Source organism: Trachurus japonicus, chromosome 22, assembly GCF_045865225.1.
Source record: "Trachurus japonicus isolate A0001 chromosome 22, Traja_1.0".
NCBI classification, from domain to species: Eukaryota; Metazoa; Chordata; class Actinopteri; order Carangiformes; family Carangidae; genus Trachurus; species Trachurus japonicus.
In genome coordinates, this window is record NC_140928.1 from 4,152,254 (window position 1) to 4,178,837 (window position 26,584).

At 41.4% G+C, this 26,584-nt stretch overlaps 1 protein-coding gene across 1 annotated transcript in view; it reads right to left on the minus strand.

Moving 5' to 3' along the window:
• kcnh5b (potassium voltage-gated channel, subfamily H (eag-related), member 5b) overlaps positions 1 to 26,584 on the minus strand; it is a 202,637-nt gene that overhangs the window by 139,015 nt on the left and 37,038 nt on the right. Inside the window, 1 exon segment of the mRNA XM_085767523.1 lies at positions 15,511 to 15,903. Within this exon segment, the coding sequence (XP_085623649.1) occupies positions 15,511 to 15,903 (393 nt within the window).

The following is a 26,584-nucleotide window of genomic DNA, read 5'->3' on the forward strand; positions in this document are numbered from 1 at the left end:
TTAAAAGCCAGGTCTGTTTCTATTTTCTACAAGTTCTTGTGAATGTACAAAACCTCTCAAATCCCCTAAGCTGCTTCATTCCTGCTACAGTTCTCAACGGGCCAGAAAATTAAAAGGCGACCGGGTCCGATCAGCGAGTATTGAAGAACTCACAAGCATTAATTCTCGGTTTGAACCCAACCAAAAAAACCCGATGCATCTGGTCGTGTTGTTGCGAACTCCTCCAAGGAACAAGCCGGAGCCTACGTAGTCTGTGGATGGAACATGCACTTACTTAGAAGAAGTTGAATGGGTGCAGATTAAAACTGTAAATGAGGCCGCTCTGGATCCGACTCTTTCCTTCTGTTCTGACTCTTTTAAACACAACGATTTGAGAGGAGTTTCATCTTTGCTGAGCAGAAGATTTGTTCTAAATTAAATAAAAGCCTGTCTCTAAGTTTCTTCTTAAGAAAAAACTTAAGAATAAATGGTATTCTTGAAATCAAAGTTCTCAAATTTGTTTTTTACTTTTTTCTTAACTTTCAGACAAACTTGACTTGTCTTAAAATTCCTACGGTGAGTAGGTAAGCCTCTAATATCACCTTTTTCAACAAATTTTAGACAAGTTTAGTCTTGTAGGTCATAGTAAGTAGATATATTTTCGAATTAATGACACAAAGAGCCTGTTAACTGTTCATTAACTGTTGAGGCCGTAGGCTCCCTCCCTCTCGTCTTATTTTCCGCTGTTATTCCCATATTATTAATTTTCCCCAAGAGTAATTTTAAGCACTTAAGAACTTTCTTATGAACTTAATTTTCTTCTTAAGACATTTCTTAAGATCTTTATTGGTGAATCAGGCCTCTAGGTTTCTATTGGAGGATTTACTGTATGTCTGTTGGAAGTCGGAGGTGAGTAGGCTACAACCTTCCCCAGACCCATAGCAGTTGTAAATCAAACCAAAAATGTTAGGGACTATTTTTAGTGGCGGATTAGACTCTTTGATCTTGGCCTTGTGCTGGACTCAGGTCTGAACTGCACCTTCACTCCTCTTTTTTTCCTCTCTGATGCCACAAGCCCCCAGCTAGAGCCAGCTAGAGGCAGCTAGAGGCAGCCCGGTCCCCCCCAGCCCTCACCTCTCTCTCTCTCTCTCCAGCCACAGCTTCAAAGGCCGTGGTCCTCCCCTGGGACTGTGGACCGTTGCTTCTCAGCTCGTATGTAAATGCCTCTAAAATGAAGTGGCTGCAGAACAGAGCAGCGCAGATGAAAAGAGCACGAGTCAAGAGCTCGCAACGCATGTCAAATCACGGCACCTGTTTATCAAAACGGAGCCAGGACGACGAGGGGCGACGGTGTGAAATCACAAGTCCACCGGGGAACTCCTTTTTCACATCACAGCACAGAGCTCCGTCCTTTCTCTCATTATTTTCAAAGCTGAGGAGGACGCGACGCTGCTGACAGCACCGGGAGCTTAACGCCAAACAACGCCATGATCCATTCAGTCTCCTATTGTCACTTCACTTCACACCAACAGGAGCCAAACGTGAAACCGCCAGCCCCCCCCCCTCACACTCCAGCAGCAAAAACTAAAAAAGAAAAGAAAAAAAGTCTAGGTTTCTCTTTTGTACACAGATTTTAATCCCTCCGATGTTTGAACCAGGGGGATAAACGTCAAACTGAATGTGTTTTACCATGAAAACACATTCACTTTAATTTCTTTCCAGAATGTTTTTCTCCATTTTCATCCAACAAGACATAAAGAATAAAGAATTAAAGCGTGAGTCAGAAACAAACTGTTAGATTATAAAAAAAAAACAAATGTTTTCCATCAGTCTCCAACAACTTTCTCGTCACCCTCGGTCCATTTTCTCGACTTTATCGGCTCTTGAATAGAAAGTTTGACTTGTCCTGGCAGAAAAGGCTCAGGTGGAACTAATTCCAGTAACAAAGGGTTTGTATTATTAAACGGAACGGAAACCAGCTGTGATAAATCTCATTAAATACACAAACGCTTCGACAAAATGTCTCTTCTCTGCAACATTCACACAGTGTCGCAACGATATAAAGAACGATTTGAAAGGATCCAGTTTGGACGGTTTACTTGCATCATCCCAACAAGGTGAGTAGGGTTTTCATTTTCAGGCCCATTGAGATCCTGCTATTTCCATTAAAGCTACGGTCGACATTGAGAAAGATTGATCATTATAATTAACGTCATTTAGATGGTGGTTATGGCCAAAAAAGGCCAAAAAACCAAGGAACCAAAGAAAAAATCCATTCTGTGTAGTGGCTGCAGGCCTGCAAAGAAATTGACCAATCACAGCAACATGGTCTGTAAGAAGAGAGGAAGAGAAGATGCGACAAAACAAAAGTAAACATCATCGTTTGACCGATGGAGAGGAAGCTCCTTAAAGGGATATGAGATATAGGCAGCGTAGCTCTGAGCAGCTCACAGCTCTGCTCCGCCCTTCTAAAAATAGCTTGCACCGACAAATAAAGGTAACAAACCTACTGCTATGAAAAATTATGACAAAAAGTACAGTAGTGCACTGAGATGGAGGGTTAATGAAGAACACATTCAGATCTGGTAAAAGGAGCAGATTTTTTTTATTTTTAAAACACTTTCTTCAACATTTGTGAGAAAAATCTAAATCAAACACATTTCTGGTGTTGAGATCTTCTCAGTGCAGTTCTAGATGATTAACTGGATCTGGTTCCAGTTGGTGTTGGTCTTAGTTGTAAAAAAAACATGTTTTTATCACAGCTCAGTATTGTCCAAAAGACGTTGGCAGTTTACACGTCTGTGGTTTCTTGTGCCCTGCACATCTCCTCATTAATACAACTAGGACGGCTCCGATTCTCCATCTGTGCAACATGATGTGTTGATCATGCAGGGACACAGAAATGTAGTTATACTAAATACTCATGGGAATAAAATATGATATTGAAAAGTTGAGAAACTTTGGAGCCAATTAAAGCACATAAAGGATGTTATTTCTGACCAACCATATGGCGGGTCTGCAGGAACAGACGGCCCACGCCAAAAAAAAAAAGCACAGCAAGTTAGATTATAGAGTCAGAAAATAAGATACAGTACCACATGCTTTCATTTTGGTATCGGAAATTTTAGAAAGTGACCGTTCCACCGTCCCAAAGAATCACAAACACAGCTGCTGCACAATGGTGGCGATTCAAACTCTAACATATGGGAGACGCTCTCCAATAAAACACACACACACAATCGCAAGCTCCAGTAACTAGACCGGCCCGATGGAAAGAACAAAGCACCTGGAAAACTGATTTTCCTTGTTCAAAAACTTGTACAAAAACAAAAATGGAAGGTGAATCTCCATCAGCATCCCTCTTTTCTGCAGTTTCACTTCACCATTCATCCCTCCACCTCCCTCCTTTACTGCACCTTCCTCCTTCTCACGCTCTCTGGGTGTTAATATCCCACCTGACTGTGCTGCACGCCACACACTGCAAAAAATCTAATATCTTACCAAGAATATTTGTCTTATTTCTAGTCAAAACAAATCTCATTATACTTAAAGGGATAGTAGCATTTTTTTAAAGTGGGGTTGTATGATCTACAAATAGCCCCTAAGTACTTTAATTGCAGTAGAAGACTCTCTGCACTCCTCCCGTTAGCAACGCCAGCCCATAATAGCCCTGCCCAGAGATTTACAACATACAGTGTTGTGAATGGACCCAAAGAAACGGCCTATTTTCGCGGCCTAAAAGAGGTTTTACCTGAAAGAAAATGCACAGTTCCATTGTTCGCTATAATATAATTTTTTCCAGCCCCTCAAAGTGCAGGAAAAACACAGTTTTTATTTGGACCTAACCAACTGCTGATCGGCGGGCGCTAACCCTGGGCGGAGGGATACGTGAGTTGGTTGGGTCCAAATAAAAACTGAGTTTTTCCTGCACTTTGAGGGGAAAAAGTCGTCTTCTACTGCAATTAAAGTACTTAGGGTTATTTGTAGATCATACAACCCCACTTTAAACTTTTTTAAAATAAATGCTACTATCCCTTTAAAATAAGACTCATCAAATTAAAAAGCAGCTTGTTTTTAGACACTTTTTACTTCTTTCAAGCATATTTTCACTTAAAATAATCTGATAGTGGAGCAAGTTTTTTCTTCCTTATTACAAGCACAAAAAACTAGCTTTCACAGGCAGATTTTTCTACTTATTTCAAGTGAAAATGTGTTTGAAACAAGTGAAATTATCTAAAAACAAGTAAATTTTTAGGTGATGAGTCTTATTTTAAGTGGAAAGAGATTAGTTTTGACAAGAAATAAGACAAATATGCTTGGAAAGATTTTGAGTTTTTGCAGTTCAGAGCTTCCTCCCGGCTCTGTCAGCTCGGCCGTGGCGGCGGCGGCCACATGCACGACGCCACGCTGAAAGGTCAGAGTGGATTAGACCTTTCTGAGCGGCCGCGGCGCCTGCAGACGCTCGCTGTGAGCTCCTCCAACGCTGCAGGTGGCTTCAGGAGCTTCTTCCTCCTCCTCCTCCTCCTCCTCCTCCTCCTCCAACCCCTTCACATACACATATATACATCCTGACTGCTCACACCACCTCGCTGTGTGACCTGAGGGAGCATCGGCTCAGCTCCTCGTGAGGACGTTACATCATTTCTCACTGTTGTTGTTTCACGCTGATGCAGCCGGGCTACTTCTCTTCTCCTGACCTGTGTGCGTCTTCATGTAGGTGTTGCTATTCTGGAAATAGGACTTTAAAAAAAAATGCATTTCCAAAATGTCAGCAGGAACAAACAAAACAAAAAAAAAAAGTTGTTTCTCTTCACTTTGGTTGGTATATTATTTCACTCTTGGATGTGACGTGTTTTCACCTCCAGAGCTGGACGGACTGACTGACTGACTGAAATGTGCAGCCAAGGAGATTAAATGATTATTTTTCATTTAAATCTTTATCTTTATATAGATTTCAGGCTATGCTTCCAGTTTGTTAAAGACACAGATGTACTGGTTTTTAATCGTACCATGATTTACAGTCAGAAAAGACGACCATGCTTCAGAACACCTGAGAGTTGACTTACTAAGATGAACATATGATGAGGAACCTTTTTTTCTCTCTAAGTGCTACTATCTCATTTTCAGGGAAATATGGAAACAAACAAAAAATGGGAAAAACTTACGTTTCAGTAAAGGTATATTACTGTAAATTTAATTTTTTACATCCCTTTTTAACTTTTCTGTTCTGTCTTGGTCCTGCTTTATTACTGTATGTCATCGGCTTTGTTCCGTCCTTTGTTTTCTGTTAGTCTGTTTTTGGTCAGTGTATTGTGAGTTCATAAATTGTGTATGCTATTGCCTGTTTCCATTAAAGCAGATATCAGTGGAATGTTTTTGTTAATATAAGTCCTAAATAGTCCTATTTTCCGTCAGCAATCACTTACATGAAGTATTTCAGCCTAAACACGAGTCTCTCCGTCACTCTGCTCTGCTGTAACCCGAGGAGAAAATTTTCCTTGTGGGATACAAGTGTTATCCAATGAGGGGAGAGAACGGCATGAAGGGCTGTGTGTGCAGCCAAGGGATGCGCGTGAATGTGGTGACGTAGCACGAGGACCAATTGATGCCTGACAAGGGCGGGGGCTGCTAACTCATGGTGCGTTCAAGGAAACTCGTACTTTGTGTTTTTTCCTTCCTGTGAAGTCATACCAGTTCGATCTGGTACGAGTTCACGGGTCGGAAGTTACGAGTGGCCGTTATAGGGAACTTTCACAGACAACAGGACGGTAAAAACACGAGCTACGGGTTACCTGGAACGCTACCAAGTCGTAGTTGTGACTTGAAGCTGTAACTTACGGTTTCAAAAGCCTGCCTTGAACACAGCATTAGCCGAAACGGCCGTGCCGATGATATCTGCTTTAAATAAACAATTATAAAATATAAAAAAAAATAAAAAATAAATGGGGCAAATATATATATATATATATATATATATATATATATATGGAAAGTGAACAAACATAAAAGTCAATTTCAATATAGAAAAGTGTAAAATAACTGAGCAGAAAACATGAACTTGGAAGCAGCCGTGCGACATCTAACACAAAAAGTTTTAGTCTTCACATAACTTTGCCTCATTTACAGTTTGTTTTCCAGACTAATTAGATGGCAAATAAAAAATAAAAAAAATATTTTTGATTAATTTGATCAATTAATCAAGTAAAGATGAAAGAAAACAATTTATTAAGCTTTGAAAGTCTTTCCAGTCTTAAAGTTTTGTGAACTAATGAATATATTTGATGTTTTTTTCCTGTTCACTTTGGCCACACTGGAATCAGAAGTGATCTGTTGATTAATATTAACATATCATTTAATTGATTAGTAGCTGCAGCCTCAGATGAACCAGCAGAGTTTCTCCCAGTAAAGTTTCTCCATCACTGACTGAGTCATTTTGGCCCAAAAACGAGACTTAATAACTTTTAATTTATACACACTCAGAAACATAAGGTTCTCCACTCGCCGTTAATATCATATACATATGTGTGTGAACATGTACGTGAGTTGGCAGCTCCTGGTTGGCTGGCTGGCGGCCGTTTGGCACGGACCGGCGGCAGCGGCGGCGGCGACTAAAGTAAAATACGATTAAAAATACTTCCTGCCACCAGACGCACACACACACACACACACACACACACACAGCCACAGGGAGATTCAGTCTGTAAAGAGCCCATAATAATCTCTGCAGTTTCTTTTTTTCTCCTTCTCACTGCACCTTAAGCCGCCCACACACTGTCCTCCGTCAGCATCATCCATCCCCCCGCCCCCCCACAACCCCCCGTCCCTCCCCACAAGTCTACTAATGCGGGGAAGCAGCAACAAAAACGTCAATTTAGCAAAGAGGGAGAAGACAGACTCAGGCTGCCTCCTCTTTAGTGGCTGGAAATTTACGTGGCATTGATTTCCTCTCAGCCCGTCTCCCCTCCCTCCCTCCCTCCCTCCCTCCCTCTGCCCCTCCCCCCCTCTTGACTATGGCAAGCGGATTTAACATTTAAAAGCTAGGTTTGACTATCCAGAATTAACATTGTAGATATCAACAACGTCTTTCTGACTAGTCGTAATTACATTTTGAATAGTTGGATTTTTTATTCAAGATATCTGTAATTCAGTTTTGCCTCGTCAAAAAGAACATTTCAGATCCACAACTACGTTCTTCCTCAGACAAATGACGTCACTTTTGCCATTCATGTGTATGGGGTTTGTCATTACAGATATCTACAATTCAGTTGCAGATATCCGCTATGTGAATTACGGATATCTGTAACTGAATTACGACTAGTACGAATTCCAGTTTGAGATATCTACAACGTCATTTCGCCTAGTCAAAACTTAATTTAAGATATCCGAAAAGGGACATGTAGATATCTTTAATTGAGGTGAATTAAATATATCTTGAACTGGAATTATGACTAGTCAGAATCAGATTGTAGATATCTCAAACTGGAATTCGTACTAGTCGTAATTCAGTTACAGATATCTGTAATTCACATAGTGGATATCTGCAGCTGAATTGTAGATATCTATAATGACAAACCCCATACACATGAATGGCAAAAGTGACATCATTTGTCCTATATGAAGAACGTAGTTGTGGATATCTGAAATGACAATTGTGGATAGGAAGAATGTAGTTGCAGATATCTGAAATGTTCTTTTTGACTCTGCAAAACTGAATTACAGATATCTACAACACATATCCAGTCTGGCTTTTAAATGTCAAAATGGCTTGTTGCCATAGCTGACGGTTAACAGACAGCTGCAGAAAAACTCCCCTCAGCAGGACCTCATCGAGTCCATCAGCCAGAGGCCAGAGGAGCAGCAGAGACACCTGGACCAGGACGCAGCAGCATCACGTCAGACCGACACGCTGCTGCTGCTGCTGGATGATTGATACCAAACACAATGGAGCATTCAGACGCAGCGGGAGGGCAAACAAACACAAACGCCGACACACTGGGCTGCAGCTCCGACACTGAATGAGACATATGGGCTCAATATTGGTCTAGAATTAAATATTAATATGTTGCATTATATTAAACTCTGCAGTGTTTATTATTACGGCTCCTGTAGGTTGAAAACATGGAGCCCCGTCTCGCCTCGTCTGCTGCAGGTTGTAATTGTACTCAAGTTCAACTTAACACAATGGGAAACATTTGTTTCTAAACTGTTCTGGGAACAGGTTTAACTAACAGTTCTACATCCAGGCTCAAGGTATATATGAAGAGCTCTTTTCCAAAACGCGATAAACGCCAAATTTTAAAAAAATGAGTTTGTCACGCCATTTTGCTGTGTACTGAGCCTATTACACTGCTCCATCAACGTATCACGTCAAATCGCTACATTTCCCTGTTTAAAAGGCACCGCAAGATGCAGTTTCCCTCCAAACCGCGATAAGCGCCAAGTCTATTTTCAGCCAAAACGCGACATCTCCTCCCTCTCCTCAGAATTCTATGAGCAGCTCCATGCAGTCCAACATGGCGGTGCCCTGAACCCAGGTCTGTTTTCAGTCATTCATTCAGTAGTTTCTGGGTTCTGTGTTAATTACTGTATCTGTTTATGTGGTGGACACTGTGCCGTTAAGTATACCCCCACAGCCCCCGCATACCGGAGGGGCCCCGCCCCCGCCTGTAACGCCGCGTGTCCTCCGTATCAACGATCGATTTTTTTTTTTTTTTTTTTTTACGTTTTGTTTACAGCAACATGTGCTCACATCATGATAGCGTCTGTATTTTGACTATTAAAACTTCCATAGTCCATAGTTCTCTTTGTTTAACATGTAAAGAGACAGACATCATTACCGCCCCCCTCCCTCCCCCCGACGTGCGCACACACACACACACACACACACACACACACACACACACACACACACACACACACACACAGAGAGAGAGAGAGAGAGACACGCAGCACCTCAGTGATGTTCTCATGTCATGTTGGTTGGTTTTTCAAGACAGAAACCATCAATTTTTGTTTTTTTAAATGTGGATTTATAGCGTTTTGAGAAAAAATAAAATAAACTTTGAGTTTTTAATCAACAATATTGTTGTTTGATTTAATAATCATTGTTCAACATGTCCAGACTGAGCCAACAATCATTTTAACAGGATAAATTGAATATTAACAAAATGGGTGGGTCTAGGTAAAAAATGTCATTTTCTGGAAAACTATTAAAATGGATTTATAGCGTTTTGGAAAAGAACTCTTCATATATCAAAACTGCAGGTAACCATAGCAACACTGCTCTTATTCTACAGAAAAAAAACCCACCAGGTGAGTCTCACCGGAGGAAACTGAACCAGAAACCTTCCTCACATCTCATCATGGAGACAAACTGTTCAACATGTGACTGCAGTATGATCCATCTTATATGAGAATGAGGAGAAATAACTAAGTAATAACTTGAATTTCAGTATTTTTAATCCAAACAGACACTCATGAGGAACTTTAATAACTTTCCCCTGAGCACCATCATCATCAGATCAATATTTTAAAACCCTTGGTTCATGACCAACTCCAGGCAAAACCAGCTAAATCCAAAACTTCATTTTATATTTGAGTGTATAATTTGTCTTTGTCTATAATCTGCCCATGAGTCAATACAGCTAGAGCTCATTACAATGGACGGACGGATTAACTGGTCTAGATAATGAATAGAGATAATGACAAACGATCAACAAATCATTATGTTTCCATCCACTTGTCATTCGAATTATCTGAACATCACTGAAAATATGAATCTGAATAAAGCAAAGTGTGTTTCCATCTAAGAGCTTTAAAGCAAATGAAAATTGTCATGCATAATGATGTCACACGCTGTTTTGTGATTAAATTGGTGCATCAAATTCCAACCTTGCTTTTTAAGGCAAGGCAATTTTATTTGTACAGCCCGTTTTTACAAACAGTTTGTCTCAAAGGGCTTCACATGGCATCATAACAACATCCTCTGCCCTTAGAGCCTCACATCCACTGAGGAAAAACTCCATGGAAAACCCTTTTAACAGGGAAAAATTAAGGTGTTTCCATTCATTTTTGCACTGAATCGCAAAAACCAAACATGCACAAGCCAAAAGTGTGACTAGCCGGTAAGGCTCTGGGAGATTGTGGTTTGAAGACAATTCACATAAAATCTGTCTCTCTGTCCGTCCGTCCGTCCACTTGACTCTTTCTTTGTTTACTCCTGCCATTGTAGCCGATGTCATATCTGGCCCTCTGCGTTGTGTTTCTCACGGCCTGCCCTAGGTGGAGTTCGATCCCACGACCTCCCGCACCAGAGGCGACGACGCTAACCTCTTCGCCAAGAGGTTGGCAACCGCTTGGCAACTTGGTTAGCACGTCCTTTATGGGTGGAGTGAGTGCACATCCGTTACACCATGTCTTTGAAAAGCTGGAAAAACGTAGCAGAACTGACATAGAACATGATCGCAATTAACCTTTATCCAGTTTTCATCAGCATTTATCAATCTAGAGATTCACAGGACAAACTTTTTGTCAGAATTTATGACATTTAAAGGGACAACGAGGAGTTTCTATTTGTTTAGAAAAAAGTCTCACGTTAATGTGGATAAAACTACGCTACCCACACTTGTTAATGGTGATAAATCTATGGTTTTGTCTCTATGGTTATTTTGTTATTATTAGTGGTGGTGGAAATGCTGGGCGAGCCGACCAGCGTTTCTTTACTTTCGGTTTCGTGGCGAGTCATGAGAATAACGCCGCCGAATCTCCGTTTATGGTGGGAACTACGACGGTATGTGATCGTCTTCCAACCTCTGACTTTAATTCTTGATGAATGAAAACATGAGTCTGTCTTGCGCCGATCAAAGAATTTCACGGTGCGGAGGCTCATAAATGTAGTGTGAAAACACTTCGCTTTTCCAAAACTCCTCATTGTCCCTTTAATCCAATTTTACTGTTTCCATGAGACATTTTTAATTCAATATAACTTATTGTGGATAAAACATATAGCTACTGTCTTCAAACCGCTCAAAACCAAAGATATCAACGACTGTTTTCCATCTCTTGATTATTGACAACATGATTTATATAAGTTATTAGATGTAAGTTTAATAACTTGGGTAATTAGAGTTAATTGACATAGCAGATATAATTACTTCACTAAAAACCAACAACACCTCTTTTTTTCCCCAGTGGAAAGTCTTTAGAGTTGAGTCATAATGCACCACATTTATAATAAACACGTATTTCATTGGTCACTGTTGAACAAATCGCTCCAATACAACAACCTGCTTGTCACAAAAATCCTCTTTAACAGAGTTATTAAAGCCAGAAGCGGCCGACAAACCGCTCAGAGCTGCAAGGAAACCAGTTTGTTGTGTGTTGTGTTGTGTTGTGTTGTGTTAATGTTGTTCCAGACAAGAATAAACTGCTGAGGGAGGTGTGGGATCTTTTTTTTGGCATTAAAAATGAAAAGATGTTGAAAATTCAGCTGCTGGCAGCTAAAGTGCTGGTGCTTTTATTATCATTATTATTATCATCATTATTATTATTATTATTATCGCTGCCGTTCAAACACTCCTGTGATTAAACCCCCACTTGGCAGTTGCACACGCACAGACTCAATAATGGACGTCGGTGCACACACACATACACACACACAAACCCACAGTGTGTGTGTTCATATACACAATGCACACACCCACTCATGGAAAGCAGATTAAACACTCGAATATAAAACTGAGAAATGGACGAGCAGCACAACAACATTAGTAGATGTCACTTTTTTTTTTTTTTCTTCATTTCACAGTCGGTCTGCAGCTCCTTCCACTCAGACTGAGGTCTAATTAATTCTGTGGGAAACCAAGTGGAAAATCACCTCTAATGGACTCGAGGCCATATTGATATAACTCCTCGATATCTGACGGGTGTAAATGGCCGTGAAAAAATACTCCGAACAGGCCTGATCTCATTACAGAGAATCAAACACAGAGGTCCAACATCTAAAAACTCTCTTTCCCAAAGGCAGACACATCCAACAACAACAGCAACATCTTCTCAAACTCATTACAGAGCAACACAATGACGTTACGTTTCTCTCCACCAACGTCAAAATCTGGTCAAAGTCCATCTTCATGTCTCTTTCCCCCGAGGACAAACAGCTGATGAGGCCGTTATTCCATCAATATCCGCTTTTGTTCCTCAGCCCGAAGAGGTCTGCTTCAGTCACAACGGAAAAGCATAACCAACAATCCAACAATTACCCCCCCCCTCCTCCCTGTCATCATTACACTTGGTCCCAGTTCAATTCTACATGTTGGCAGATTTAAAGACGCACCAGGGCATCGACTGCCGAGGCTCAATAATGAATTTCAGGCTGTTATCGCCAACAGAACCCAAGAATTAATCGTTTTCTGAAATCCCGATTCCTCTCCTCTCTGTCCCAAGTGAATTCCATCATCATTATCATCATCATCTCATCCAGAACGGAAATCAGTGCTCCATTAGCCAATTAACACCTGGGAACATCTGGAATGCCATTCGCTTACAGTAGTACTGGAGGAATTTCCATTTTGACCCAATTTTGGCCATCAAAAAGGACAATTGGAGCTTGTATCAAGAATATGGAGTCATTTTGCCTTTGGATACTTTCACATGAGGATATCTGGAAATTGTTTATTGATTTTAATAGAATATGGAGATGGAGAAGAGCTTCTAAAGGAGGAGAGGGTAGAATATTTGCTGCAGTTTTATGTTTATCATTACGCTGTGAGAGGTACCATCAGACTGTAGGAATGAATATCCAGTTTATGTTGCTCTTCGACATGTGTTGGAACAGACAGGGCAGGGATATGTTTCTATGTAGAGGTAGAGTTATATATTGTGTAACATGTAGTCAAATGAATATTCAATAAAGATATTGTTTAAAAAATGTGGACTCTTTGCTTTTCCACTCGGGACACTACCTTCTACCTGCTACCTGGAACTTTTTGTGGTAACGCCTCGGCCAAGGTTTCGAGCGAACCGAGCCAAAACCAAAATGTTGCGTCAACCGACTCGCAGTCACCAATCGTCACTGGAAGAGTCATGACTACAACGTCCAACACGAGAATCAAACCTGTGTTTGGTCCAACAGAAGATCCAATAGAGAGGGCTGGACAGAGCGACCATGCAACCAAAACGTTGAGGAACAATGAAGTACTGATCGAAACCGAGTCAAGTAGAGCTGTGACTGTGTAGTAGGGCTGGGCCTCGATTGAAATTAGATGATTCCGGCTCCGATTCCTATTCAATGTTTCGATTCCGGTTACTAACGATTCTCAATTCCGATTCTTTTAAGTGCAGGGGACAAAAAAGTTTGGATGGTCTAAATGAGGGAGCACACCCGAGTTCTTTTCCCCACAGAATTAGATTGTATTTGTGGCGCTGGTCTTAGACTAAATGTATGAAGCTATACATTATAATAAATAAATATTACATTCATTCAAATGACTTCACAATAACAAAATATATCGGCTAGGCTAAAGCACAAGTTACACAAAGTGACTTTAACACTTCCAATGCAAATGAAAATTGTTTAAGCATCGTTTAGGTGAACCAAAATTAAAACTACGTTAGAACCGGTTCCATTCAATCCTCAATTCTCAATGCCCCAAAAGCCAAAAGTGTCTGCACCCAAAATCATGGTCAGCCATTCAAGAGTTGTCGACACATTTTACTGATAAACAATGATATTCGTCCTGCAGGTGGTGAAATATCCACAACATCTGGACCAAATAAATCAAATTAAATTCTAATGGCGATCAATTAAAGGACCAAAGCTGTTGCAGAAACACACCAACACCTCCCGGCCCTGCAGGGCCACCGATGAACGTAGCTAAAAACATCCTGCACCTCCCAACTCTCTGATTCAGTCACTTCTACATTTCTTCACCCACAGAAACAGTTTGGGGAATCAGATCCGACTCCTTCCTGCTCTCTCTCTCTGACCTCTCACACAACAAATCAACCACATCTCAAATCCATCACGAACCAACACCTCTACCTGCAGTAAATGTGTTGTTGTGTCTGGTTGAGGGAAAAAAACAGATTGAATATGTTGATACCAGGTGCGAATGGGGTCACAAACAACCATCCACAGTGAGTGACTCAGATGAGTCCAGCAGCTGGAAACTGCACCAATCAGCAGACTGGAGGAAAAAGGTTGAGATGATGATGATGACTCATCCCCTCTTGAGACTACTTACAGTAATCGAGGCACTCGAGGTGGAGGAGACAGCTTCGTCACGACCCGTCATGAATCACATTTCATCCTCCGTTCATTCAGAAGCTGATTTTCATGCATTTGTTTTTGTTTAGTTGCTAAATTTGGCAATTTCCAGATGTTTCCTATTGTAATCATCTGAGGGCTGAAGGCTCAAGTGGTGTGTTTGTACAGTCAAGTATCTCAGGATGCAGATGCACACAGCCTCTATTGAGAAACTGAGCCTTAAAGGGATACGCCAACATTTTTTTTTGTGTGTCTTGCCTCACTCCCGAGTCCATGACAAGCAGATAGACACCATCCTTTCAACTGTGCGTGCAGTAGCAGGGGAGATACGGGCAGAGCTGGCGCACCGCTAATTAGCTTAGCTTAAACGCTGGAAGTGTATGGGTAGTGTTAGCCTGCCTCCACCTAAAGTCATCAGAGAAACTCTTCAGCAACTCTAAACGGAAACCGGCGGGCCGATCTTCGTCTCAGAGCTGACTGACTCTCCGGTAAGGCATCTTGAGCGGTCAAATGCTGTTAACGGGACGAGATCGGTCAAAACGGAGGGTTCAAGCAAAGACGGTTTATTTTGGTTCAAGCTAGCTACATCGAGGGTAGGTTAGCTTCCTGTTTCAAAGTAAAAGCACAAATTCTATCGTCATGGTTTTCTGTATGTAAAGGGCAACGGGTGTTTTATTTTGTGAAAGTAACCGGAAGTGCGTTGGTCACAACGGCTAGCTTGAGTAGCGCCGAATTGGTCCGAACAGAATTGTAAACAGCTGGTATTTAGACAAATTAACGACACACTGCTGATCTAAACGGCTACTTTCTCACCTAAACATGTTTGAAATGTGGATAAAGTGATATATTTACAGAATTTAGAGCTAAAATGAAATCAGCTTCTGACTGCGGATTTCGGCTCGGGTAGGAGGCAGGCAAACACTACCTATACACTTCCAGTGTTTAAGCTAAGCTAATTAGCGGTGCGCCAGCTCTGCCCGTATCTCCCTTGTTACTGCACGCACAGTCGAAAGGATGGCGTCTATCTGCTGGTCATGGACTCGGGAGTGAGGCAAGACATGAAAAAAAAAAAAAGTTGGCGTATCCCTTTAAAACCAGTCGTCAGGACTTCCTGTGATTTTGTAATGTCACAACAAAGCAGTCACCCAAAGCCCCGCCCACCAGGACCTGACCCAACGTCCAACAACTTGTAGGATTTGGTTTCTCTGAGTGTTTTGTCCCGTCTCACACCTTTAAACATCCACAGCTTAAACAAACGGTCGTACCTCGTCCACGTTCTCGAAGGCGTTGATGATGTCATAGGGGAGGCAGGACAGCAGGTCGATGACGAACCAGGTCTTCAGGTAGTTCATGCGGATGAGCTTGGGATCGGAGATCACCTCTCCGCCGGGCCCCACGAAGGTGGTGTGGAAGTTGAGGACGATGTCCACCAGGAAGATGACGTCCACCACGCTGTCCAGGACCAGCCACACGATGTTGTTCTGCTTGGTCTTGAAGGACACGTTGTACGGCACCATGATGGCCGTGTAGAAGGTGAGGATGAGGATCACCCAGTCCCACGTGGTCTTGAAGGTGCAGTAGTGAAGGATTATGTGGGGGGGCGTCTTTGGGGCCTCCTGCTTGTACTGAGGGAGGATGTCCGAGTTGAGCTGCAAAACCTGAGACGGGATGGGATATTGCATATTTTTTTTAGCAACGCCAAAGGACCCCACCACGACCACCACCACAAAAAACTCCCAAAGCAAATTAGACAGAAACAGAAATAGCCTTTTTTAATTGCATCATTGTGTATTTACGAACTGTTCTGAAGGAAAATATGTGATTTTGGAAGTTGCTGTACATCGAATATTTGCACATTAGTGAGTTTTATACCATCTTCCTGTGCGATGTTTCGCAATAAAGCCCAATTTAGAAATGAATTAGTTAAAAAAACACAGGCAGTGTTGAGTCTGTCAAGGCGTAATGCAGTTTGTTTAAAAAGACAAACAAGAGCGAATCAAAACCATCAAAATGTGGCTACTTTTTGAAATAGGACCAATTTCCCATTAAAACATATGGGATTGGGGAAAATGGTAATTAGCTTAGCTTCTGCAGTTTTAAGGCAATAATGATTTAAGGCTCCGGTCACTATTTTCTAGTAAAATGATAAATGTCTGTAAAAGTCACTCAATAAACTGATATTTCATCGTTGTAGTACCTCCCTGCAGTTACACCTTCATACCACTAGGGGTCTCTGAGGGCCCTGATTGAGAAAAACACTGCATTAGATGTTTCATTGGGAAATTCACTGTACAAATCCTCATAGAAGTTCTTAAACTGTTCACTGACAAATAAAACTCATTAAGATCCACAACTTGTTTTTATTTTCCTCTTCTTCCGTCTTATTTTGATATATTTTAATCTTTTTAATATTTAATCCTTTGCCTTCATTTTTCATCGTGTATCTTTTGCTTTTCTAATTACTGTCTGCAAACTCCTATTTAAGATTAATGTTTTATTTCCTTTATCTCTTTGTATTTGTAACAACTAATGAATGTGTATAATTGTTTTTCCATACAGATTAATAACCTGGAACATTTATAACTTACTATAATTATATTTAGTGATGTTTGGACACAGAAGCAGCTTTATTAACTAATGCAAAGTAACACTATGACAGATGTGCGCCTTTATATTTAATTAAAAACTTTTTATATGTCTATTCCGATTTACTTAATAGCTTATTGGGAAACATCTATTATCTTAACTTTACATGTTATTACAATCACTGACTGTGCCCAAAGGGAAAAAAAGTTGGACAGCTGTGAACCAGAAAGAAGATTAAAAACACAAAGCACCTGAACACATCATAAAATTTAATATGGAAATGGATGAAAGAGAGGAATATACTGTAAATATGAATAAATTATAATCCTTAAATATAATAATAAACAAACTCATTCAGTCCTAAGTAACAAATAAAACAATGACAAAGCAGCTCCGTCCATCGCCGTCGGTCTGCTGCTACTCATCAAATAAAATAATAATAATTTAAAAAAAAAAACTTCACATATTCAAAAATGTTCAAAAAGAAATAAAACTTAATATCTTCAAACAGCTCTTTCTGCTTCACTCGTCCTCCTCAGCACTCCACAAATTAAAACTTTATCCATTTGATCTGGTTTCACTCGTTCGTGGTTTCTGGCCCAGTTTTCACTGTAAACCAATAATAAAAACCAAACTCCAGTTTTATCTCATTTCCAAACTACTGTAGTTTTTTCAAATTACAGATCAATTCTTTACCGACATACTGATTAATAAAACATTTAATAATTCAGACGTTACAAGTCCAGATATACTTCACTTTTGTGGAAATGCAGTTTATTCTGTTATCTTCACTTCCTTTATTAGAAGGATGAAAGAGAAGAAATTAAATTAAATGAGTGAGATATGTGGAGGAGATTAGGTGGAAGAACATGAGCAGTGTTTTGTTTTGTTTTGTTTTGAGGTGAGTGTCGAGGAAGGACAATTAAATAGAGAAAGAAAAGTAGATTAGATGTGTGATATTTGTCCTCTTCATCCGCTCTGTGACAAAACCACATTATGAATAAATTTGGCCTGAGATGAGACAGAGACACAAGAAGAGGAGGAGAGGAGAGAGAGAGAGGCAGACAGACTCACTCTCTCTCACAAACTATCATCTATAATCTATAATCTATAATCTATCATCTATAATCTATCATCTATCATCTATCATCTATAATCTATCATCTATCATCTATAATCTATAATCTATCATCTATCATCTATAATCTATCATCTATAATCTATCATCTATCATCTATCATCTATAATCTATAATCTATCATCTATCATCTATAATCTATCATCTATCATCTATCATCTATCATCTATCATCTATCATCTATCATCTATCATCTATAATCTATAATCTATAATCAAACCAGTGTGAATAGAAACAGTGTCACAGTAACAGCTGTAGTACCTGTGGTACTTTACCTGTAACTATCTGTAGTAGTGACACTGTGTTGCTACAATACTTATACACTGGTGATGATAATATGTAAAGTACTGAGTTAAACTTGTACTGCCAGTATTATTGATGATGATGATGAAGTGTTAGTACTTTTACTGCCATCAGTACAACAACTACATGTTCATACTACTACTGTTAATTATTGATATTTCTACTAAAGCCACATCAGCCTCTATCAATACTGATGCCTTACTACTACTACTAGTACTACGACTACTACTACTATTACTAATACAACTACTACTACTATTACTACTACAACTACAAATACTACTACAACAACTACTAGTCTATTACTACTACTGCCTTACTTCTAATATTGTAGCTATGCTGCCGTATACTACCTTATGCTAGTAGTATTGCTATAGTACTGTTGCCCTACTACTACCACTATTACTACCCTTATCTGTACTACTTCTGCTCCTCCTCCTGCTACCCCTACCCCTCCTTCCACTACTATGAGTACTTCAACTCAACATCTTTTACTACTCATATTGTGATTACTTCTCCTACAGCATCTATTATTACTTATAGTCCATGAGCCAGACCACCAATCGCAATCGAAAGGGTGGGCAAATTCTTGTTGCTATTTTATTATTCCTATATATGTCCAGATTATTAATTGGTATGATAACCTTCGCACAAGAGTAGCTTAACAATATTTATCATGCATTCACTATTTTGACCATAAAAATGCCATATACACCAATTATGGCCATTCTCCGATGTTGCACATTTCATAATTTGTGTGCCACTACTGATGATTTAGAGCGCCTTTGCAGTTGCAGAAAGGCCCTGCAGATAATATTTGTTTGCACCACTAGTTGGCGCTAATTCCACTGGGTGCATGAGGGAGCGAGGGGGAAAATCGGCTTTAATACTGCTGTTGGCAGGAAGTAGCAGAGGACTTTTGTGAAATCACATTATACAGGGAACATTTTTAATGGTTTATATATACATCCAAGGTTAAGAAGGCTAAGATGTAGTGAGTAAAGATGACATTAACATTATAGCATATTACATCCATAGGTTTAGGGTTATTTAGGGGAACTGGGGGCATTGTTCATTAGGCTGACTGCAGAGAGGAAGAAACTGTTCTTGTGGCGTGAGGTCCTGGTCCGGATGGACCGGAGCCTTTTGCCAGAGGGGAGGGGCTTGAAGAGTTTGTGTCCAGGTAAGAGGGGTCAGCAGCTATTCTGGCTCCGGTCCTGGAGATGTACAGCTCTTGAAGAGATGGGAGGCTGCAGCCGATCACCCTCTGGGCAGAGTGAATGACACGCTGCAGTTTGGCCTTGTCTCTGGCTGTAGCTGCAGCACACCAGACTGACATGGAGGATGTGAGGATGGATTCAGTGGTGGCAGTGTAGAAGTTCACCAGCATCTTCACAGGGAGGTGAAACTTCTTCAGCTGCAGCAGGAAGTATAGCCTATCCTCTGCTGAGGCTTCTTGTGAGGGAGCTGATGTTCTGCTCCCATTGGAGCTCCTGGGAGATGGTGTGCCCAGGAAGAAGAAGGACTCAACCAGGGTCACTGTAGAGTCACAGAGGATGACAGGGGGAGGGCAGCTTGGTCCTTTCTGAAGTCCACTATCATCTCCACTGTCTTCAGAGCGTTCAGCTCCAGGTTGTTCATGTTGCACCATGACACCAGAGGGTCCGTCTCGCTGCTGTAGGCCGACACGTCCCCATCAGAGATGAGGCAGATGAGGGTGGTGTCAGCAAATTTCAGGAGCTTGACAGACTGGTGTCCAGATGTGCAGCTGATGGTGTACAGGGAGAACAGCAGAGGAGAAAGGACGCAACCTTGGGGGGATCCAGTGCTGATGGTCTGGGTGTCAGAGACATGCTTCCCCAGCCTCACGAACTACCGTCTGTCAGTCAGGAAGTCCGTAATCCACCTGCACATGGAGTCAGGCACATTAAGCTGGGAGAGCTTGTCACGGAGCAGAGCTGGGATGATCGTATTGAAGGCAGAGCTGAAGTCCACAAACAGTATCCTGGCGTAGGATCCAGTCCAGGTGCTAGTGGAGGGCCATGTTTACAGCATCATCTACAGATCTGTTGGCTCTGTAGGTGAACTGTAATGTCCTTAAGGTGGGACAAGACGAGGCACTCAAAAGTCTTCATGACCACAGAAGTCAGAGCAACAGGTCTGTAGTCATTAAGGCCAGTGATCCTTGTCTTTTTTGGGAACTGGAACAATGGCTGAGGCCTTGAAGCAAGCTGGCACATGACAGTTCTCCAGTGAGGTGTTAAAAATGTGTGTGAACACCGGAGACAGCTGATTGGCTCAGTGCTTCAGGGTGGAGGGGGAGACTTATACCCCTTTCCCACTGGCCAAAAAACCCTTTTAAACCCATAAACGCACCGACACCGCGTCAACCCGGCACGTCTGTCTGACTTACCCATTCTCCGACCATACATTTCTTTATTTTTGAGTCCATTAGTCCGACCTCCCATTTCTCCGACTTAAGTAGCCCTAACTCTCAACCTTACCCATAAACCTAACCTTAACACTGGAGAATGGGTAGTCGGAGAAATGAGCTGTCGGACTTTTCAATCGGACTGATGTATGCCCCCCCGTCGACCCGCGTCAAATGACTCGGCAAGCGACGCGGGTTAAAATCGCCTTCAATCGGCTCGACTCTGATCGGCTTGCAGTGGGAACACCAGACCCGGCTCAACCCCCTAATTTATGTGATGACATTGGGCGTTTACGTGATGCCACATCATCGTACCAGTCGCGTCTCACGTAGGCTACCAAAAACAAAGCTCTGCTTGCATTCAAGGACTGGGATTTAAAGATCAAAGAACACTGACCAAAACAGATTGAAAAAAAAGAAGCGACAGTCTGTTTAACTGACATGTTGTGCCGTGGACGTCCATCATAAGGCGGCCGCGGCAGACTCGCTGTCCTCCGTGGCGGGCGGCTGGGGCATGACACGGTGTTTTCTCGCACTGCGAATGAAAGCGGGGCGACTGTTTTATGCGGGGGTTAGCAGACAGACCGGCTCATTTTGGTCAATGGGAAAGAAGCCAAATGCCGATTGTTAGCGGGTCGACCCGCATTTAAAAAACCTGCGTCGACCCGCTGATGTTAGTAGGAAAACGGCTAGAGTTTGGGCCTGCAGCTTTGCACGGGTTCAGCCGTTTAAACAGTCTCCTCACCTCTCCTTCTTTGATTTGATTTGATTTCTACGATGGAGAGAGGTGTGAGAGGTGTGGGGGAGGGTGGCACTTGGGTGTGGGGCTGTGTAGGTGATCCAGGTGTGGAGGAGCTGTTGCTGATCGATGGCTGGTGGTTGGAGGTGTGGGGGATATCAGGTCTGTCCCATTGTCTTTCAAAGCGGCAGTAGAACTCGTTCAGGCTGTTGGCCAGGCGTAGGTCATTGACAGAGGGACACTTGAAATACTGTACTGGCAGTATGCTCCACATTATTTGTGACAGAAGGAGCAAGCTCTTTAGTTGATTTTAATTGTGTAAAAAAATATTTGTTTGTTCTTGTTATTGCATGAAAAGTAAAACACTCTAAAAACGTTGGCTATTTCATGTGTAGGCCTATGTTCTAATTTTTATCACATTTTCATTCACATATTTCTGAGGTGAGTCTATTATTATTACAGTAGGGTCTTGATAAAAGGGAAAAACATCCTTGAAGTGATTTAGGCACTGAGTGGTCAACAAACAGCATAATACCGAACAAGCACTATACACAGTTTTCAAGTTTCCACTCTACCGGTCCACCTATTCAACACATGATAACCACCACTAAGCTACCTGTTTGCAATGGTTATCATGCCAAACTGTTCACTAGAGATGTCTACCAAGTCAAAAAAACAAATTAGAAATTGCCCACCCGTTCGATTGCGGGAGGCCAATTTTGGGGTCTTGGCTCATGGACTATTAGGCCTAGTACTACACCATTACTATTGTTCTATTACTACTACTACTACTATATAACTTCTAATATTGATCAAATACACTACTAATGCAGCTACAACTGTAACTACTACTACTACTAGTGCAGTATCTAGTACTACTTGGTGCACCCAAACTCAACAATTTCTAGCATTAAAGGACAATTCCAGGCGAATTCAACTCTGGGGTGTATTTTCATATCATTTTAGGTCTAAAAGAATGAATCTGAAGATTTTCAGTTTAATGTCTCCTGTTTTGCGGTAGTTGCGTCTGTCCCCGCATCGCCACGGCAGCAATGAATGGGAGTGGATGTAAGTTCCGCTGTTTAGGCTGTTTCCAGCCCTCAAAGCCACAGACAGCGTCAGATGGCTACTCAAACATGCACCCAGAAGTTTATTTACTTCAAGCAAGCCGACATGTTTGTAAAAGTCGATCTAATTCAAAGTCTCCCTGAGTCTCGCGCGAGCCCGAAGTTGCAGTGCTGGTGTATTCAGGCGCAGTAGGAGCTACCGCTTGTGTCATAAACACAGGAATATCAACTCTTTACTTGCTTGAAGTGTACATTTTTTTCCACAGACAGCGTCAGGTGGCGACTCAAAGATGCGCCGAGAAGTTTTTTTTACTTGAAGCAAGTAAAGAGTTGATATTCCTGTGTTTATGACACAACGGCAGCTTTTCCCACTGCACCTGAACACACCGAGCACGGCAACTGGGTCTCGCGCGAGACTCCGGGAGACTTTGAATTAGATCTAGTTTTACAAACATGTCGGCTTGCTTGAAGTAAATAAACTTCTCAGTGCATGTTTGAGTCTCCATCTGACGCTGTCTGTGGCTTTGAGGGATGGAAACAGCCTAAACAGCGGAACTTACATCCGCTCCCATTCATTGCTGCCGTGGCGATGCGCGGACAGACACAACTACCACAAAACAGGAGACATTAAACTGAAAATCTTCAGATTCCTTCTTTTAGACCTAAAATGATAGGAAAATACACCCCCGAGTTGAATTTGCCTGGAATTGTCCTTTAAGCATTACTGCAAAAACTACAATCTGCACTCGTCGTTCTACTAGTATTTCTGTATCTTTTTCTTCTTGCACTGTTATTACCTCCTTGTACTGTTTGTATTACTACTACAAAAAGCTGCTATTTATTCTAGAAAATCTGCACTTGTTAAAACTTAAAATGACACAGTCGTTACTTCTACTGTTTTCTGTTTCTACTGTTACTAATGCTTCTCTACTGCTGCCACTTGATTCAACGACAACTACTTCTATCACTAGCATAACTTCATTCATTTTTAATAGTACTTCTCATATCAATACTGCAGTATTACTACAGTACTCATGGTCCTAATGATAGAAACACCTTGATCACCCTGAGCATTATGATGAAGAATTCCTCTTTTTCCAGTGTTAGAGACGTTCAGAGTCAGTCCTAGGTTAGCCTGGGTTAGACTGGTTTGGCCTTGTTTAGACTGGGTTAGTCTGGTTTAGTCTGGTTTGTCAAGGTTAGTCTGGTTTAGTCTGGTTTAGTCCGGTTTAGCCTGGGTCAGCTCCATTTGTTCTCACAGTCTGATGTTAAGTGCCAGGCGGCAGAGCTGAGGATCATCATCATCTCCTCCTCCTCCTCATCATCATCACAGCCGCCGATCAAACAGCACCGCCACTCAAAAGTGAAGCTGAGCAGCCCAACGGCATTGTGGGTAAAAAAGAAAAGAAAAGAAAAAGAGTTTAAAAAAGAAAAGAAAGCAACCACTCTCTCTCTCTCTCTGCTCATGTGACACTCGACAGAAGACGCAGCAGCTGCTCCTTTCAGGCCGAGCAGCGGATTCATCACCTGCGAGATCTATTGAGTGTCGTTACGCAACCGCCGTCCGCCATCCAACGCCACTGCCGGGCCGGAGAAACAGGAAGACGAGTGGATGAACTCATCTCTTCCTCCTCCTACATCCCTGTTTCTCCCTTTACATTCTCTCGCTTTTATTCCCTCACTTTTTTCTCTTCTTGCTCATTTCCTCCAACTCTTCCCCAGCCTGAGATAAATGACACCAGACATTATGCAGCTATAATGTTATGTTATATAAAAAGTCTTTCTTTTGTAATTATTAAAAATACTGCACATTCTTTTATTTTTATAACGTGTCTGTTCGAACGGCAGAGACAACGACTAAAGGACGTATAGATATTGAAGAAAGTTAGCTCAGCTTTATTTAATATTTAATTTTTAAAGCATCCTTTCTTTCTTTATTGACACTAATTAGTCTGTTATAGTTATAAATGTTTAACTCTGGATTAATAAGATCATATTTAATGTGTTTAATGTTTGTAATTTTATACTTAATAACTGATGTAATCCTCTTTTATAAATTAAAGTATAACATCAGTTCGAAAACCAGTTATTTAGGAGACGGCTGCACGTTTGAGCTGCACAGTGATTTAGACATGAACTAATGGTCAGTGAAGCAGTTCATAGATGTTTTATTATAGATGAGCTCATTATAATATAATAAAATAACATAAATTATACTATAATGTAAAAACTAACTATGAAAACTAATAATAAACAAACTAAACTTAACTAAAATAAGACAAATTTGACATGAAACATGTGTATTTGTGTTTTTTTGTGCCGATGCCAGTCAGAGTCCATGACCTGATACCACAACAACAGATGCTGCTGCTCACACACACAATAACACACACGCATACACCTCTGTATCCGCCTTTTTCCGAACGTCAAAAACGTGTGCTGGTTTTGCTCTTCCGGTGGAATTTTATGTTTACGTTTCTATGGTTTCGGTAGTTGTGGTAAATGCATGGATTTTTTTTTTTTTTCCAATGGAAAATCTGTAAAACGCATGGATCATCACAGCAGCTTTTAACAGTGGATATCACACAAACTGACATCCAGGTTAAAAGCCAAAAGGTTAATAGATCCATGCGTTTACCACAACTATGACAACGACTGAAAACCATGGAAACGGAAACGTGCAATTCCACCGGAAGTGAAACTTGTGGATAGTGCACAAAAGTGACAGTTGTATTCTGACTGGAGTGTGTTAAGGCAAGGCAAGGCAAGGCATCATCGCATTTCATACCAAGGCAACTCAATGTGCTTTACATAAAGACAAAACATTAAAAAAAGAAGCATGAGACAGAATAAAAACAAACAAAACACTAAAAACAGAGTTAAAAACAAGAGCAAATAAAAGTAAAAGGAAAAAAAATAGATAAAGTTTTAAGTTCTCAGCTATAAGCACGTGAAAAGAGAAATGTTTTTAACCTGGATTTAAAAGTGCTGACAGTTGGGGCTGATCTCAGTTCTGCTGGTAGTTTGTTCCACTTGTTGCAGCATAACAGCTAAATGCTGCTTCACCATGTCTGGTCTGAACTCTGAGCTCCACTATCTGACCTGAGTCAGTAGATCTCAGAGCTCTACTGGGTTTAGACTCTACTAACATGTCATTCATGTATTCTGGACCTAAACCATTCAGTGATTTGTAAACCAGTAGCAGAACTTTAAAATCTATTCTGTAGCTGACTGGGAGCCAATGTAAGGTCTTAAGAACTGGGGTGATGTGATCTGATCTCTTTGTTCTGGTTAAAACTGGAGCTACAGCGTTCTGAATGAGCTGCAGCTGTTTGATGCTTTTTTGGGGGAGACCAGTCAGAAGACCGTTACAGTAGTCAAGTCTACTGGAGATAAAAGCATGAATCAGCTTCTCCTGATCAGTTTGGGACATAAAACCCTTAATTCTGGATATGTTCTTAAGTTGATAAAAGGCTGATTTGGTGACTGTTAATGTGAATCTTAGAATAAGAACTAGGACTTCCACAGTAACTTGGGATCTAAGTGTTGGTTCTGGTGACTCCTCCTCCTCCAGAGATGAGTTTCCACCTCACATCTCTATCTCCCCTTCAGTCTGACGTCGTCCTTCTCTTCTCTTCTCTTCTCTTCTCTTCCTTCTTTACATAATTCCCTCTTTCCTCCAACTTCCTTCGTTAATTTACCCTCTGATTTCCCTCTCCTGCTCTTCCCCCTCTCTCTCTCTCTCATTCTCCATCCAGACCTGGAAGTGACACTTTACCACCACTACCCCCACCACCATAACCACCACCACCACCACCGCTGCTGCTGCTGCTGCTGCTGCTGCTGCTGCTGCTGCTGCTGCTGCTTCTGCTGCTGCTGCTGCTGCTGCTGCTGCTGCTGCTGCTGCTGCTCCTCACTTTGTGTGATGAGCCGGGATGAAACTCAAACAAACTCTTGATTAAAGCCGCTACACCTCACTCAGACCTTCATGAATAAAACAGGAGGCGGAGCTTCAGAGGAAGAGGAGACATCTTCTCTCATCCTCTACTTCTTCTACATCATCATCTTCTCCACC